Source organism: Melospiza melodia, chromosome 3 (genome assembly GCF_035770615.1).
Source record: "Melospiza melodia melodia isolate bMelMel2 chromosome 3, bMelMel2.pri, whole genome shotgun sequence".
NCBI lineage: Eukaryota > Metazoa > Chordata > Aves > Passeriformes > Passerellidae > Melospiza > Melospiza melodia.
The window spans coordinates 57,525,406-57,540,723 of record NC_086196.1 but is presented as its reverse complement, the minus strand read 5'-3'; the positions used below and the strand labels follow the sequence as shown (position 1 = coordinate 57,540,723).

The 15,318-nt window shown below is 42.8% G+C and overlaps 2 protein-coding genes across 4 annotated transcripts in view; one reads left to right on the top strand and one right to left on the bottom strand.

Moving 5' to 3' along the window:
• The window catches only part of PRKD3 (protein kinase D3), a 44,039-nt gene extending 35,736 nt beyond the window's left edge, over positions 1–8,303 (top strand). Inside the window, exons 14-19 of the mRNA XM_063151877.1 lie at positions 859–965; positions 1,538–1,699; positions 2,164–2,262; positions 3,505–3,772; positions 4,663–4,748; positions 5,389–8,303. Coding sequence (XP_063007947.1) covers positions 859–965; positions 1,538–1,699; positions 2,164–2,262; positions 3,505–3,772; positions 4,663–4,748; positions 5,389–5,562 — 896 coding nt within the window. The 3' untranslated portion in view covers positions 5,563–8,303. The remainder of the gene's footprint in view (positions 1–858; positions 966–1,537; positions 1,700–2,163; positions 2,263–3,504; positions 3,773–4,662; positions 4,749–5,388) is intronic.
• A 181-nt stretch (positions 8,304–8,484) lies between these two features.
• On the bottom strand, positions 8,485–15,037 carry NDUFAF7 (NADH:ubiquinone oxidoreductase complex assembly factor 7). Of its 3 annotated transcripts, XM_063151878.1 has the most exons (10): positions 14,933–15,023; positions 14,770–14,850; positions 13,737–13,862; positions 13,292–13,402; positions 12,162–12,372; positions 11,611–11,669; positions 10,769–10,882; positions 9,832–9,975; positions 9,351–9,524; positions 8,485–8,976 (listed from the first exon to the last, which is right to left on the bottom strand). In XM_063151878.1, the coding sequence occupies exons 1-10, from the start codon at positions 15,020–15,022 to the stop codon at positions 8,764–8,766; spliced, it is 1,323 nt and encodes a 440-aa protein (XP_063007948.1). In that variant the 5' UTR covers position 15,023; the 3' UTR covers positions 8,485–8,763. The 3 variants fall into 3 exon arrangements, with proteins under 3 accessions (XP_063007948.1, XP_063007950.1, XP_063007949.1); XM_063151880.1 differs by lacking the exon at positions 13,737–13,862 and having other exon boundaries at positions 14,933–15,037; XM_063151879.1 differs by lacking the exons at positions 13,737–13,862; positions 14,770–14,850 and having other exon boundaries at positions 14,933–15,024.
• Between the last annotated feature and the right edge of the window lie 281 nt (positions 15,038–15,318).

Sequence of the window (15,318 nt, the reverse complement as noted above, 5' to 3'; positions counted from 1 at the left end):
TGGCTTCCAAACCCTTCACTGAGTGGAAAACGACACTTTTCTTTGGTGCAGACTTACTGTTCTGTCATAGTTTAGTACTAAATGCCTCAGATTGCCAAGGCCTTGCAGTGTGTGATCCCATTAACCTCTCTGATGTGACTGAAAGGAACCAGTTGTGCAGCTGTGAAGAAGCTGGGCAAGCGTGAACAGCTCCTCACTTAGCCCTGGACACAGCCTCGCTGTGTATTGCAGAATGCTTCTCATGGAGCTGATGCAGGTTGCAGCAAGGAATAATATGTGGTGCTGTCACAATGGTGTTTTTCTTACCACATTTTCTTTCTTACCACAACCTTTTAGAGCTTTTTGATCACAGCAGACTGCCTCGGGTGTTAAATGTGTTGCTGTTCTTTGGGGTACCTAGTTGCTCTCATGTTTCCCAAAGAGTATTAGGTGTGTAATTTCCTGTCCACGTGGAGCCCATGAAAGTATGAAACCACTACAGTGGGTGTGTCGATCTGTTTTCACTTTGGCCTTGAATTGTTGTTGATTTTGCAGGAGAGGCAATATTCTGTGGAGCAGTTATTACTTGCTCATGTGCAAGTCCCTTGCACAAGCAAAAGCTCCACCCAATACAGCTAATGTCAGTGTATGTATACCTGACAGCAGAGTAGTAACTGGTTTAAGTTTAAACTACAGAATTCCTGTGGAGGTTGATCACTTCTTTTACTCATATGCCATTTGCAATTCTAAATATAAATATGGTAATATTGTACACCTGACAGAATATACTGGTTTCCCCTAAAAGGAATTTCTGCTGTAATATTTAATAGCTATAAATTGCTTCTACCTCTTGGTGGCTGACACTGACTTTCTGTTTAGGAAAACATAGGAAGACTGGAAGAGATGTGGCTATCAAAGTCATTGACAAGATGAGGTTTCCAACTAAACAGGAAAGTCAGCTTCGTAATGAAGTAGCCATTCTCCAGGTATAAGTGTTTCGGAATCGTGTTGGAGTTTTGTCTTAAATAGACCATTAATGAGATTTTGTATTGTGTCTAAGTTTTCTGAATTGATTGTTAAATTTACATCTGTGATTTCTGAGTACTTTTGGAAGAGAGAATCTTATAAAAGCAGGAACTCTTGAGTACTTGGTGGAGTTGATAACTTGGGGGTGATATCTACCCCACTGTAGGGTGTTCCATTAAGCCATGAACTTTGGCTCCATGTTGACTCCCTCAGTATTATTTTCTGCTGTTCTCCACTGCTGGCTCCTCAATCTTTGAGTATTATTCTTATACTCAATAACTTGAATACAGAGCATGCATCAACTGTAAAATTAATCATTTGAGCTAAGTTGTATTAAACAAGTTATCCATAGTAGCTGGCATGTTTCATGTTGACACTTGTTTCAAGCTCATTTCTTTCCTCAGGTTTTTTTTTCACCTGCATCTCTGTAACTGTTTTTTTTTTTTTTTTATTTGTGGTCAGCATTTCTGTGTAATTCAGGCTATTTCATACTGTTTTATTTTAGTAATGTACCTATGCTGCTTTGTTTTAGAATTTGCACCACCCTGGGATTGTGAACCTGGAATGTATGTTTGAAACCCCAGAACGAGTCTTTGTTGTGATGGAAAAGCTGCATGGGGATATGCTAGAGATGATTCTTTCCAGTGAGAAAAGTCGACTTCCAGAACGAATAACTAAATTCATGGTCACTCAGGTGAGCAGTCAGTTCCTCTGCTTTGAGGAGAAAGGCTAAATTTGGGTTTTGTAATTATAAGATGAGAATTTGGAGAAGGGGTTTTCTGTATTTTTATTCAGAAGAGAGCAGAGAGAGCTACACATCTAAAGAAAGCTGAATAAACAAGAAAAGAACTTTGAATGTTTCTTATGTTAATTTTTTGCCCTTCTTTCCCAAGACATAACATTATGGACATCTAAAAATGAATGTCAAAAGAGTAAGCATTCAAAAAAACAGAGCGGGGGGGGGGGGGAAAGGCTTGGGGAAAATAAACGCCCTTGTTTTCAAGTATTGGTAAGCTGGAAAAACAGTCCTTGCACAGTATATATGGGTTAGTTCTTGAGGACTCTGTTGCTAGAAATTGCTGTATTGGTTAGTCTGTGTGTCTTTTGACACTTCTGATCTGCTTGAATATATTCTGAAAGCGTTCATTTGTTTTGTAGATACTTGTTGCTTTGAGGAATTTACACTTCAAGAATATTGTGCACTGTGATTTAAAACCAGAAAATGTACTACTAGCATCAGCAGAACCATTCCCTCAAGTGAGTGAAGATTAAACAATACTTCTCGTTACTATTCATTGGGTTTTTTTTAAAGCAGTATTGGCACTGCTGCTTAAAAAGCAACCTTTTGTGGGATTTTCAGCTGACTTCTAGAATTACTTGAACTGCATGTATTGTAGTCATCTCTTTTTTTTTTTTTTTTTTTCCCTTGTCTCACTAAGTGCCTTTAGTGCATTGCTCTTCCTTATACTCTGAGGAGGGCTTACTGACTTGGGGTTACATGTTGAACTTGGTCTGGATTGTTTTATCTCCATAAGTTCCTGCTGTGTTCAAGTTGAGCAACTGTTGTAGAATCATGAGGATTTGAGCATCGTTGCACGTGCCAGATGTTAATGTATTTTGCTGGGATGTTCTGTCAAGAGCTTGCTGGCTCTGAGTTTGAGCTAAAACTCATTGTTTGATTTCTGTGTAGCCAAAACTTCAGGAATATGATTAAGAGGAATGTGATTTGGCTGGGATTCATGTGTGTTTTTAACTTTGGTTCTGTGCCTTTTGAGAGTGAGGATTCACATCTGAAAATGAGCTGGGTTTGGAATCAAGATACTTCATTATAGTAGAGGTGGCCTTTGAGTCCCAGTAAAATATCTGTATTGTAGAATATGTAAATATGTCTATGTAAAACCTGTTCCCCTAAGTAAAAGAAAAGGGGGAAATATAGTAGAGGTGGCCTTTGAGTCCCAGTAAAATATCTGTATTGTACTTCAATATCTCTATATAGGCCTTGCCCCAGTAGGTCCCAGTTGATCTTGATGGGCTGCAGCTGCAATGTCCTTCATTGGGCTGCAGCTGTGGCTAGTGAAGGTAGCTGGGATAAAAGGGGGTGGGTTGGCCAGTCAGGGAGAGCCTGGGAGGAGCTCTCACTAAGAAGGAACAACATGCAGTAGAGGGAGTCAGAGCTGTAAAGATCTACAGCCATAAGAAAACACCATGAGAAGGTATGGGACTCTAGAAATATAACAACAACACTTCATCCTTATTTGCACACTTGTGGCCGTGTAATACACAAACTGCCTCAGACCTGAGTCTGTGCAGAGCCAGTTCAGCTCTTGATCCGAAGCATGGCTGATCTGTGTGCTGCAAACCCAGCAACCTAAAACCTTAATGGACTGGTTTCCATGGGGTTTTGTTCTGCCTGCATGCATACAATGTTAAAGGGATGGCAGAAAGGGTGTGAAGTGAGGCAGGGATTTCTGAGTCTGAAACGTGCTGCTGCTGCTGCAGGTGAAGCTGTGTGACTTTGGCTTTGCGCGCATCATTGGTGAGAAGTCCTTCCGGCGCTCTGTGGTGGGCACTCCCGCGTACCTGGCCCCCGAAGTGCTCCGGAGCAAGGGCTACAACCGCTCCCTGGACATGTGGTCAGTGGGGGTGATCGTCTACGTCAGCCTCAGTGGCACATTCCCCTTTAATGAAGATGAGGATATCAATGATCAGATTCAAAATGCAGCATTTATGTACCCACCAAATCCTTGGAAGGAAATTTCTAGTGAAGGTAAATAAAGTAATTTTCTCTGTTAGAATGTTTGTGTATGTGGGTAATGCTTTCAAATGCCTAAACTTCAAGGTTCATTGAGAAAGGAGTGTGAAAACTATGGATAGCTTGAGTTTAGTAGACTATGCCAAAGTAGATAAATATGAGATTAATGTATTTGTGAAAGATAAATTGTGGAATACAGTGCTTTAGATAATTTTCAGGGCAGGGGAGAGAGGAGATTTAGCAAGATATACAAATTTCATGCATGATGAATGGGATGAGTAATCTGACACTTCCCAAAAGTCCCAGAGGAAAGTTAATTCATGTGTGGGTATTTGCTGAATGCTGGTATATTTTATCTGAGCTATAATCACAGAAATGGTTCAAAGTTGAATCTGGAATTTTAGCTTGTACATTAGGAAGTACAGATTTAAGTGTCAACCTAGAAGTTTACAAAGCTGTTCTGTAGAGCTCTCCAGTGCCAGCTTTGGTTATATGTTGTTACCATGTTTGGTTAATACATGATTAATACACGGGCAGATGTGGAAGGACCTATACAAAAGTATACAATAGTGGAAGTACCTCTGTTATTGTGGAACACAGGATTATGCTCAAGCTTCTTAAGCATATCTGAAAATCACTAAAAGCAGTAGGGAAAAAGATTAACAAATAATATAGTAAAGCTTTTAGTGTTTCCATCAAAAGTAGGGGGAACTTACCCCATACTTATTTTGTAGCCACATTTAATATAAACAAAACTAAATAGAAAACTCAAGAGCTTGATTAAATACAAAGGAATTCAGTATAGGATACACTCACACATAAAAAAATAATTTCTACTGCAGCATGTGAATGATGGTAGAGGTGATTTGTGTTTTAACAATATAATTTTTCTTCTTCTTTGCCAGCCATTGATTTAATAAACAATTTACTTCAAGTGAAGATGAGAAAACGTTTCAGCGTTGACAAATCCCTCAGTCACCCATGGTTACAGGTAAGCCCATCTGCCTTTTTCTCCATGTTTATAATGGGTGAATAATTTTTTTGGCTGAAATCCTTCAGAGGCTTATGAAAACCGCAAGTGTCACATTCTGTTAATAAGCATTCATGAATGCTTGAACATTTCTGGTTTTAGCTTTACTTTTGATGTGCTCCAGGGTTCTGACCATCTATGAATGCCTTCTTTCTTCAAGGGAAATTTGTCTTACTGTTCTTCCCACCTTTTCCTTCCTGTCTGACAACAGCATGGGTTTATTCTCCTGGCTTCCCCCCTGACTTGGGCAGTGATGAGTGCATGAAGCCTTGTGATGTCAGCATGGAGGCAAACATTATTTGTTCAGTGCTGAAGTGGACACACAGCCTGGTGTGTGCCAAAACTTGTAGTCCCTTTAGAAAAGATTTGTTTGGAATGGACTTTATCTGCTGCTTTGACAACCTTAGATACTAGCCTATTTAATTCTGAACTATTCTTTGTGGATAATGTTGGGGCTTTTTTATTTTTTTTAAACAGATCTTGTTGGTTGTATCTTGTGGCTATTTACACTAAAAATGGACACAAACTGCAGAACTTATCTGTGGGAATGTAGTGCTGCTGTTTCTTAAAACTGCTTCCTTAAATCTCTTTTACTCCTTAGGATTATCAGACCTGGCTTGACCTCAGAGAATTTGAAACCCGCATTGGAGAGCGCTACATTACCCATGAGAGCGACGATGCACGCTGGAAAGAACACGCTTACGAGCACAACCTCGAGTACCCCCAGCACTTCATTATGGCTCCCAATCCAGATGACATGGAAGAAGACCCTTGATTTGTTTATTGTGCTAAATTGCAGCAAAGAAGGATGCTCCAGGCAGAAAGTGAAGAAAGTGGAACAGCTATTGCTCTTTCCAAATGCCGTACACATAGTTTGGCGTGTGAAGCCCCAGAGGATCCTCCATTGCCATGGGAATAGACTGCTGTCTGCAAACTTTTCTCCATCCCTGACTTTAACTCGGAGTAGTTACTGAACAGTGGGATACAGAGCCCTGTTGGGTAGCGTTTCACCCAGCTGGGTGGCTACAAAGCCATTACAGAGGTGTAGTGTGTACAGACTGAATGATTTGTGTTTTTCAAGGGTTTTTGTTTTTTCATAGCCTACGCAGTAAGAGTTTTGTAATAGTTTTCTAATCCCTATTTACTAGGCCTTAGAGGACTGTTTTCTGTTACTTAGATACATCTCCCATTTCTCAGACTGTGGATGGTGAAGAGACTTCATAAAGAAATCAGCACAGAATACCTTGGCTAAAGCAAAACATGGTGGTTTAGTTGAATACAGCTTCATACATGAAGGAATAATTTGCTGCTGTTTAGACAGTTAAATATGTGTGTCTTGGCCCTAATTGAACTTTTTACAGAAAGCAACCAAAAAAAAAAAAAGGATAACCCCATAACTTCTTACATTCCTCTTGAAATGCTGGCTGACATTCTAAAGAGACGACAACCAAAGCTGTGCTAGGCTTTTATTTTGTCTGTTAAAAAAAGCAATAAGCCACAACAGTGCGCTGCTGTGCAAGGCTGGCACATCATTGATACACACCAAAGGCATTTTGCCTCAAAACTACACAAATAATGCAGAGAGCACACAAGACTTGATGTAGCATATCCTTTCACTCTGGAAGACCAGCTTCTAGCAGAAGGATGTGGAAAAATAGGGAAAAATACATGCAGCTTTCTTCTGTCATTTTGAGTAATAAGATTTTTAAATTCTTCTAATATTTTTCTAATATTTTAAGGTTCCCTGGACTTAGATCAGGAGTAGTTTGTAGCCTGCTAGCGTCTTATGTTAACTCTGCTCAAAACCTAGAAGTAACAGTGGATAGCACATCAGCTGTTGCTTCTGCCAGGGCAGCTGGATTGTAGGAGAAAGGACTCTGCCTTCCCACCTTAGCCTGCAGCCCCTCCCATCCTCTGTACTGTGCTCAGAACTGTTTGAGCTGAACGAAGAGGCCAAATGCAACTCCTAACTCAGTTTTTTCTGTGCACATGCCTCAACTGAAGGATTCCCAACCACTAATTGGACTTGTGGCACAGCAGAGGGGAAGCAGCAGTATTCTTTGGAATGATTCCCTTGGACAGATCAAGTTAATGATATTTCAAAGAAGTTTGAGGCTGTAATGCTAAATGCAAATGGAAGAGGTTTTTTGGTCTTATTTTAAAAAATTAAAAGGGTGAAATCTTTTTTTTTTTTTTGTGGGTAACAGTGTTGTGCTCCTGGAGGGTGCTGGATGGCTGCATGCATCCCTGATGTGCCAAGCTGCTTAACTGGAGCTTAGTTGGAAATATTTCTAAAATACTGATACAGGCTTGAACTGCAAAGGCAGTGAGAGGCTTTGGGGTATCTCCTCTCTCCTACAAAGATATTTCTTTTTTTGTTTGTGTGTAGATAAGTATTTTTTTCTACTGTTTTTATTCAGGTAAGGAAACAGGTGAGCAGATTTCTAAGTTGTTAGATGTACCTAAAGTGTTACATGGTTAGCTCAGAGCTGGCAGCTGCTTGCAGTAGCAGTGACCTGGCAGTGGTCAGTGGCAGCTGCAGAAGGATGTGCCCACAGGCAGGTCTGGGTCTGTAACTCACTCTTTCTTTCCCATTGCCCTTTATCTATGTGCCATTGCGTTTTGTAGGTGTCTGTGTTGGCAAAGGCTGAGCTCTGGATTCTTAACCGTTTAGAGAGGGTTTCAGGACTGTTGTTCACAGAGGCACTGCTTTTCATCTGCAAGCAGAGCAATCACCGCTGACATTGGTAGTTTGGTATTTGCCTGCTCTTGGCAAGGAAAGCAGTGCTGTTGAAAAGCTTGCAGTGCTCAAGTGACCAAATTTCAGTGAAGCCATTGCTATATTCCATCCTAACTAATATGTAGATACAGTTTGGTTTTAAACTTCAGAATTTTTACTTGAGCTGTTACTTCAGGTTACCTGTGGGTTTGTTGTTTGTGTTGTTGTAAGGGAGGAAATAAAGCAGCTCAGTCACTTGAAAAAGCACAACAACAACAGAGGAAGGAGGGGACAATAATGAAGTAGAAGGCCTGGCTTTTGTCTCTCCCTGTGAAGTCTGCTCTGCTTCAAAATATTATATGAACTATTTATTCTTCAGGTTGTATTAAAATAAAAATAATGCTGTTGGCCTTTGGAGGAGATTGCCTGATCATATGCAGACTTATGGAGTCAGACAAGAGAAGCCACAAGCAGGTAGTAGTCAGGAAACCAAAAAAATCAGGCTTACATCATGAGTAAAATTCCTAGAGTAGTAAAAATAGCTGAGTTTTTTATTCCCTTTTTTCTACCTTTACTGCAGACTTTGACAGCAGTAGGTTACAGTGTTTAATACCCTTACCCCTAGATGAATTAAGTTGCATTCATTCAAGCAATAGTGCTATGGTGATGCTAGAAAAAAGCTCATGTAAAATTTATAGCCTCAAAATGACACTGTCAAGTACTTTTATATTTTTATACACCCCATTGTTTGTAAATATCCTCTGGTAAGCTTGAAAATAAAATTTATTTCCCTATCAGACTTGTTCTTTTTATTTACATGAATTTTCTCTCCTATCAAATGTTCTTAGGAGTAAATGGTTCTATATTTTCTTGTTTGTAGTTTTATTAAATATGTCCTGCTGTGGAAATTCAGCCAGCAGGAACTCCTTTTACATGCATCCTGTCACTATTCTCTTTATAAAAATATCTTCAGAGACGTCAAGGCATCTTGATTTTATTCAAGTACCAAAGCTTGAATACATTTAGAGTATCCTTAGTGCATCTTTGTTACTGACAAATTTTGATTCTACTAGCAAACACTTCACTCTGTTCTTTCATAAGACCCCCAAACCACTGTTCATTCTCTGTGTTCTTGTTTCTGTGTGCAGTCTTTTATTTCCACTCGTACTGCTTTGAGTAGGTCAGTCCAGAGGTTTGGTGGGCTGCACCACGCTTATTCTGAAACAGCCATCATGCTTTTTGTGATAGTATTTGAAATTACTTTAGTAACAGTTCATTAAATCCAGCAACAGGTGGTAGGGGAGACTTTGATTCTGGCTTATCTTTCTTGTCAGGATGTACAAGTCTGTGGTGAGGCAGCAGGGCAAAGAAATTAAAACAGTCCCCCATCTTCTCGGGATTCATCAGCATGTCATAGCTGTGAAGTAACTGCTCACGAGTTGCTGTGTCACCTGAATTCTGCAAGAGCACCTGGAAAAAAAAAAGCAGGTTAGAGCCCTTCCTGCATTCCTATAAATTGCTGCATACCTGCAATCCCTTCTTGCATCCTTTTCACCTAACAGTGCTGTGATGGTTGGTAGAACTGGTGAGATCACTGGTGGTGACCCACAGCCCAGACACTGATGCAAGTTTTGTGTTAGGTGCTCCTAAATATAATATGATCAGTTTACTTTCAGGGATATGGAGTAACTTACATCTAGCAGAAACAACGTTCTGATCTCATACCTACATGCTAATTTGAACAACTTCATTTTAAAACCAAAGATTTTTACTAGAGCTCTTGTGCTGTTTAAGAGTATTGCCTGTGGACTGGGAGAGCTCTGCAGCTCAGAACACTCTTGTACCTGCAGTCGGAGGTCAATGCCCATGTTCTTTAAAAACTCCCTCTGTTTTATAGGGCCTAACGTAGCTGTTTTTCCCTGGGCCATCTTTCGAAGGTAGCTGAAATCAACATCTGCTGTCAGGTCTGCTGTACCTGGAGCACTCAGCACATCGTGAAGTTGGTGATTCCGGAAACCCTGAAAATGAAATTTGAAGATTACACCCAGCTGTAGTCCAACCATCATAGCTGGAGACAGCAAAATTAAGCTGTGCCTTTGAGTGGTGACAATAGCAAATTACACAGGGAAAATTAGAGATAAATGTAGCAAGAGCTCAGATTAGCCTTTCCATCTGATAGAAACCCTTCTAGGTACTGATTAAACAGGAATTACTCAGTTCTATGCAGTTTTTGCTATTATGCCCACTAGGAAGTTTATCTTACAAGAACCTAATGATCAAAGATAACAGAATTTTTTGGCTTATTGCTGTAGGCAAATGCCTTACCCGGAACGTGTCAGTTTTGGTTCCATCGTGGCCATAATCTGCGACCAGAGCGGCCCCACCATCCTTCTCTATCCGAGAGGCCAGCCTCTGCACAATGACACCAGCCTCAGGACACACTTCCACGTGGTCTCTTGTTTCTTCTGGCTAGTGCACAGTTCAAAGACCAGAACACCTGTATTAGCAGACAAGCACAAGGCAAGTGTCCCTCACACCTGGTGTCTTGGGGCTGCTGCTCTGCAGGGACACGCAGGTACAGGAGGTGCATTCTAGGCTACCTACACTGGCTTGAGCTAGTTTATACTATCACTCATTCTCATTTAGTATTTTCTGAGTGCTGGATTTCAGTACTCTCTTCAATAACCTGTAGTGAAATGCAAATTTTTCTACCAAGAATATCTGTATCAGGTGAAACTTCCTTACTGTGGTACTTAAGGAAAATAGTGCTTCAGCTGTGCACACCCTTCTGAGAGGCCTTCTTGTGTGAGACTCTGTAGCTCTGTTTAACCTCCAGTACTTAATTTTGTGGCTTTGACTATCCAGTGCACTTCAGGAAGAAACCACAGCCACTCTCCCTTAAAGGCCAGGCAGCTGCCCTGCGTACCCTGCAGCAGGCTGAGAGCCTGGTTGGGGCAGGGCCACTCTTGAGATGGTGATGCCACACACACAGTGGAGAACTCTGCCTGTCCCTTGCTGCCTCAGTTTGCTCTCTGAGGCATTTTCTGTGTTCAAGCTCCTATTTTATGAGGTTTCATACATGTGGTAATTTTTGTGCTGCAGTTTCACAGCATACAAAGCTAAATGCTGGTGGAAATTTTAAGCTCCATTCATTTATAGACTGAGAGCCCTCTTCTTGCTGTCAGAGTAACTGAGAAGCACTAAATGTACTTGGAAGAGTCAATAAAGGTGTAAGGATGAGCTCTGGGAGGCATAACCTCACCTGAATGAAGTTTTGTGTTGCAGGGGTCCTGGATGGTGACAGGACAAACCGCAGCTGGTCAGGAACTTGTGGGTCAATATCAACCAACACCTCACGCCAGCCCTTCTCCGTGCGCTGTTCAACGAGCCCAAAGCACTCAGGTTACACTCAGCAGTACCACAGTATCTTGCTCATTTCATTGAAATAATAGGTCAAGCCTTTCCACAAAGGTTTTAGGATCAACACATTGCTAACAACTATTACTCATTCTTATTTAATTCCAGTAACTGCCTTAGAAAAAGCTTGTGGTGGAGTCTCAAGTGCAGAGCCAACAATACAGGTTTAATTACACTAAAAGGAATGAATGATGCTCTGAAGAAACACACTGCCTCTTCTATTGACAGTGCAACATTTAACTTATCAAAATAAAAGATTTATTTCTACTGGTGACTATCATAAATTACCTACTTCTGAATCGTATCTAGCCTCTATTTTGCTGCTCTCATTACTATTCAAGTGAATGCCCTTGAGTCTTTTGTTAGCAGTATTACAGAAAATCCTGCGGAAATTAAAAGCTGCGTTAATGTAGCATAAGGAATAAAAAATCCTGAAACTTTGAGAGTTATCTCAGCAGAGAGAAATCCTTAGCTTTCCTCAAGTTTTTCCATTCAAAAATAATAACTAATTTTACTGAATTTAATAATTCAGTTTTCAGCTGAATTAAGCCTTATTTGTCCAACTCAGTTAGAATTATTTCATCACCAGAGACAGGGCATGTGACTTGTTTGGCACCTTAATTCTGCTCTTCCTCAAAGAGAAAAAGTGTTTAAGCAGATGGTCACAATTAAAAAATCTTGCTATACCTGAAACTTGTGTATTGGCAGGGCATCAAAGAACTCATGTGCTAGATAAAAGCTGTAACCTGTGGGAAGGTAAAAAAAGAATGCATTAAATTATTAACACTTAACAGCTTCCAGTTTAAAATATTTTTATGGTTTTTAATGAATTAAGCTAGTTAATGTGGTTGTGAAAAAATTATAATTATTTCCAGCTTGCACACAATAAAGATACCATTTTTACAGCTAGCTCTAGCTGCCAATCCATGAATTTCAGATCACTATCTTGTGAAAGAAGATTCAGGCAAAGCCAGTAAAGTGAGGTTTCTTTTCCCCCCCCATGAAAAGAAAAAGTCAGAATATAGGAAATTGGGTAGCTATGCCCAAATGAAAGGTAGACAGAACAGGTAGCAGTGATGAAAATGAACCAAGATCCTGCCTCAGACTCAAGTAAGAACAAATATGTATATAACTGCTTTTCTGTCCAGTGTGAAGGCTAGCAGAGATGCCCTCTGCTATCAAAAGCTGTCAGTGAAGGAAGGGCACCATCACTTTAACGAGGCAGTCAAGCTCCTTACCTGGTGGCACATCTTGAATGTCTCTGTACCAAAAAATGGGAATTCCAGTCTTGCTAATGCCTTTCATGTAAGCAGACTCATCCTCTGGGCTTGGCTGCACCTTCCCTCCTGTCAGCAGCACTGCTTGGATCTCACTGAGTTTAGGGCTCACTTCTACCAGGTGAACTGAGACATCACATTTACTAAGGACAGAGGAGAGCTGCTTGAAGACCTATAAAGGCAGATGAATTCTATTAGGTGCAGTCTTGTGCTGTGTACATCAAAGGTGTAAGTATTAGCCTTCCTTCTCACTATTTACTATTAACTATTCAAGGTAAAGGTTTTAGTTGGCTTTCACTAACAATCTCAGTGAGAGAGACTGCATTTTGCTCCTCCAGTAGGAAGTGTGAGTTTCTGCATAAATCTTAATAAAGGATAACAACATGAAAAGCTAATTTGGAAGACTAGTAGCAGCTCCTCTAAGACCTGTAGAAGGTCTACCATTAGAAGAGAAATGGTTCAGTTTCCCTTCCACCTTGAAGAAGTGTTTGATATCCCACATTTCACTATTTTTATTAACATAGGTAAATAGAATAAAAGTTCTTATGTCATGCTAAGTCCCATTAGCAATCTGTTTATGAATCTGCAGCATTTTAATTAAGACAGCCATGCAGGCATGGCTGAACACAAAGCATTAACTCAAAAAGAAATATGGCCCTGAAATGCCCAAAGGAATTAACACAGTTTCATTCTCTGTTATTGTACTCCTCTGTTCTGTTCCTTTCACTAAGGTCTCCATCTCAATTACACACAGCAACAACTTCCTAGATGGTTCTCAGTTTGGATAATGTTTCCCTACACAGAAATAATTTACAGTGGAATATTCCTGCCCCGCCCTTCTATCCAGTGGTGTTTGGAAGGTCACAGATGTGTCTGTGCAGTGTGCACACGCTGGCCCCAAGTCTCCTTCCCCCTGAGAGCCCTGGGCCCAGAAACTCCTCCACTCTAATCAGAGCCTGAGCTGCCACCCTGACTCAGGTGATCTGGCTACCAGGGAAGGGTAAACCCTGGCAGCAAAACATCCTCCCTTCAGATGTGACTGTAGCTGTGGAATACAGGCAGAAGCAGAGAACAGGAATGTTCTCACCTACCCGCAGTATGTCCTCGGTGAGGGTGCCCCGCCCTGGGCCCAGCTCCACCAGCTGCAGGGCGCTCGGTTTGCCCATGGCCATCCATTCACTGATGTACCACACTCCTATTAGCTGCCAGTGAGAAACAGCACACAGGGTATCACTCAGTAATTACACACAGTAACAACTTCAGCACTTGGGGAAAATCGTGCCTGCCTTTTGTCTGATAACTTAAATAACATGGCAACATTCTGTCTCAGTATTTCAAAGTTAAGAAGAATTATGGTACATAACATCTCATTCTTGCCTTTGAGTATTAACATTGGTCATTGATTGCTGTCAGCCCAGCAGAAGAAACTCTCCATCAGTAAATGTGAGGAGTCTGTTCTGGCTGGAGCAAGAACTTTCACCTAAATGCACTGCCCATGTACCTTTGGACAAATGTTCTTCCTGACAATGCACTTACCAAAGCATCACTGAGAACAGGATTTAGCCAATCTTCACTTCTGGAAATGAGACCAGAGTGAAACCAGATCACACCGGAGTGAGCCAGATCAAACTCTGGAGATAATTTTTGAGGAGAGTTTTCACACTGGAAAAGCACCATAACTCTTTTTATTTATAAGCAAGTTCTGTATTACAGTAAAGTGTTACTAAGCACAGATGGTGTTTCAGACAAAGGACTTTCAGAAAAACAAAACCCCCTTTCCTCCCTCAAAACCAATTTTTCTCTTGGGAAGTAACTTGAACCTTATCATTGATACTCCAGTATTTTGACATTGATAAGGTATCTGAACACTGGCTTGGAAATCAGTTGGGATGGAAACTGGAAGAGACCACATTGGGCCACCTGGACCTGTTCAAGTAAGTCATCCTAGAGCACATGGCACAGGATTGTGTGCTGATGGTTCCTGAATGTCTCCAGGGAAGGAAACTCCACAACCTCTCTGGGCAATCTGAGAGCCAGCGCACAGTAAAGTTCTTCCTCATGTTCAAGTAGAACTTCCTGTGCATCAGTTCCTGCCCATTGCCTCCTGTGCTATTGCTTGGCACCACGGAGCAGAGCCTGGCTCCATCCTGCTGGCACCTCCCTTCAGATGCTCACAGACATTGATGAGGTCCCCTCTCAGGGCCTCTTCTCCAGGCTGAACAGGCCCAGCTCCCTCAGCCTTTCCTCATTACAGAGATGCTCTAGAGCCTCAATCATCTTTGTTACCCTCACTGGAGCCACTCCAGGGGCTCCATGTCTCTCCTGTCCTGAGGAGCCAGGACTGGACTCAGCACTGCAGATGTGCCTCACCAGGCTGGGCAGAGGGGCAGGATCAGCTCCCTTGACCTGCTGGCACTGCCCTTCCTAATGCACCCCAGGATTCCACTGGCCTTCCTGGCCACAAGGGCTCACTGCTGGCTCATGGATGGCTTGTTGCTCACCAGGATTCCAGCCAGGCCCGCGTGGTTAAAGTACAACAAGTAACTAAGGACGCGAGGAGCAGCGTTACCTCTCCGAACACCTGGCTTATTTCGGGCGAGGTGATGAAGTCCCCGCTCTCGCCGACGCCGCCGCGCCGCGTGTAGTAACCCTGCGAGGGGGAAGCGGCCCAGGGGCCGCGGTGAGCGTAGGCCGAGGCACTGCCCCCCCTGCCCGGCCCGGCCCCGCCGCACCTGCCCGGGGTTGGTGAGCGCCTCCCGCATGTACTCGGCCACCGTGACCGGCCCGCTGGCCCGCAGCTTGCGCGTCAGGTGCCGCAGCATCGCCCCGGGCCCGCCGGCCGCCGCCGCCTCGCCCTCCGCGCCCGAGGAGAGCCGCGCCGCCGCCGCCGGAGCTGTGGGGAGAGAAGGGGAAAGGAGGGCTCAGTGGGGCGGCCCCGCAAGGGGTGGGAGGGAAAGCGGGGACAGGCGGCGCTCACCGCGGGGAGCGGCGGCGGGACGGGGCAGCCGCCGGCGGCCCGCCAGGAGCGCGCGGCGAGCGAGCGGCAGCACCATGGCAGCGGCTCCCGCTGCTCCCGCTGCTCCCGCTCCTCCCGCTCCTCCTCCTCCTCCTCCCCGCC

Excerpts from the sequence above, each read along its gene's own strand:
- NDUFAF7 (XM_063151878.1), bottom strand. The coding sequence starts at position 15,022 with ATGCTGCGGCACCTGACGCGCAAGCTGCGGGCCAGCGGGCCGGTCACG. Across the intron at positions 11,670-12,161 it reads CATTCAAGATGTGCCACCAG|GTTACAGCTTTTATCTAGCA; the intron begins GTAAGGAGCTTG and ends ACCTTCCCACAG. Across the intron at positions 9,976-10,768 it reads CAACACAAAACTTCATTCAG|CCAGAAGAAACAAGAGACCA; the intron begins GTGAGGTTATGC and ends ACTGTGCACTAG.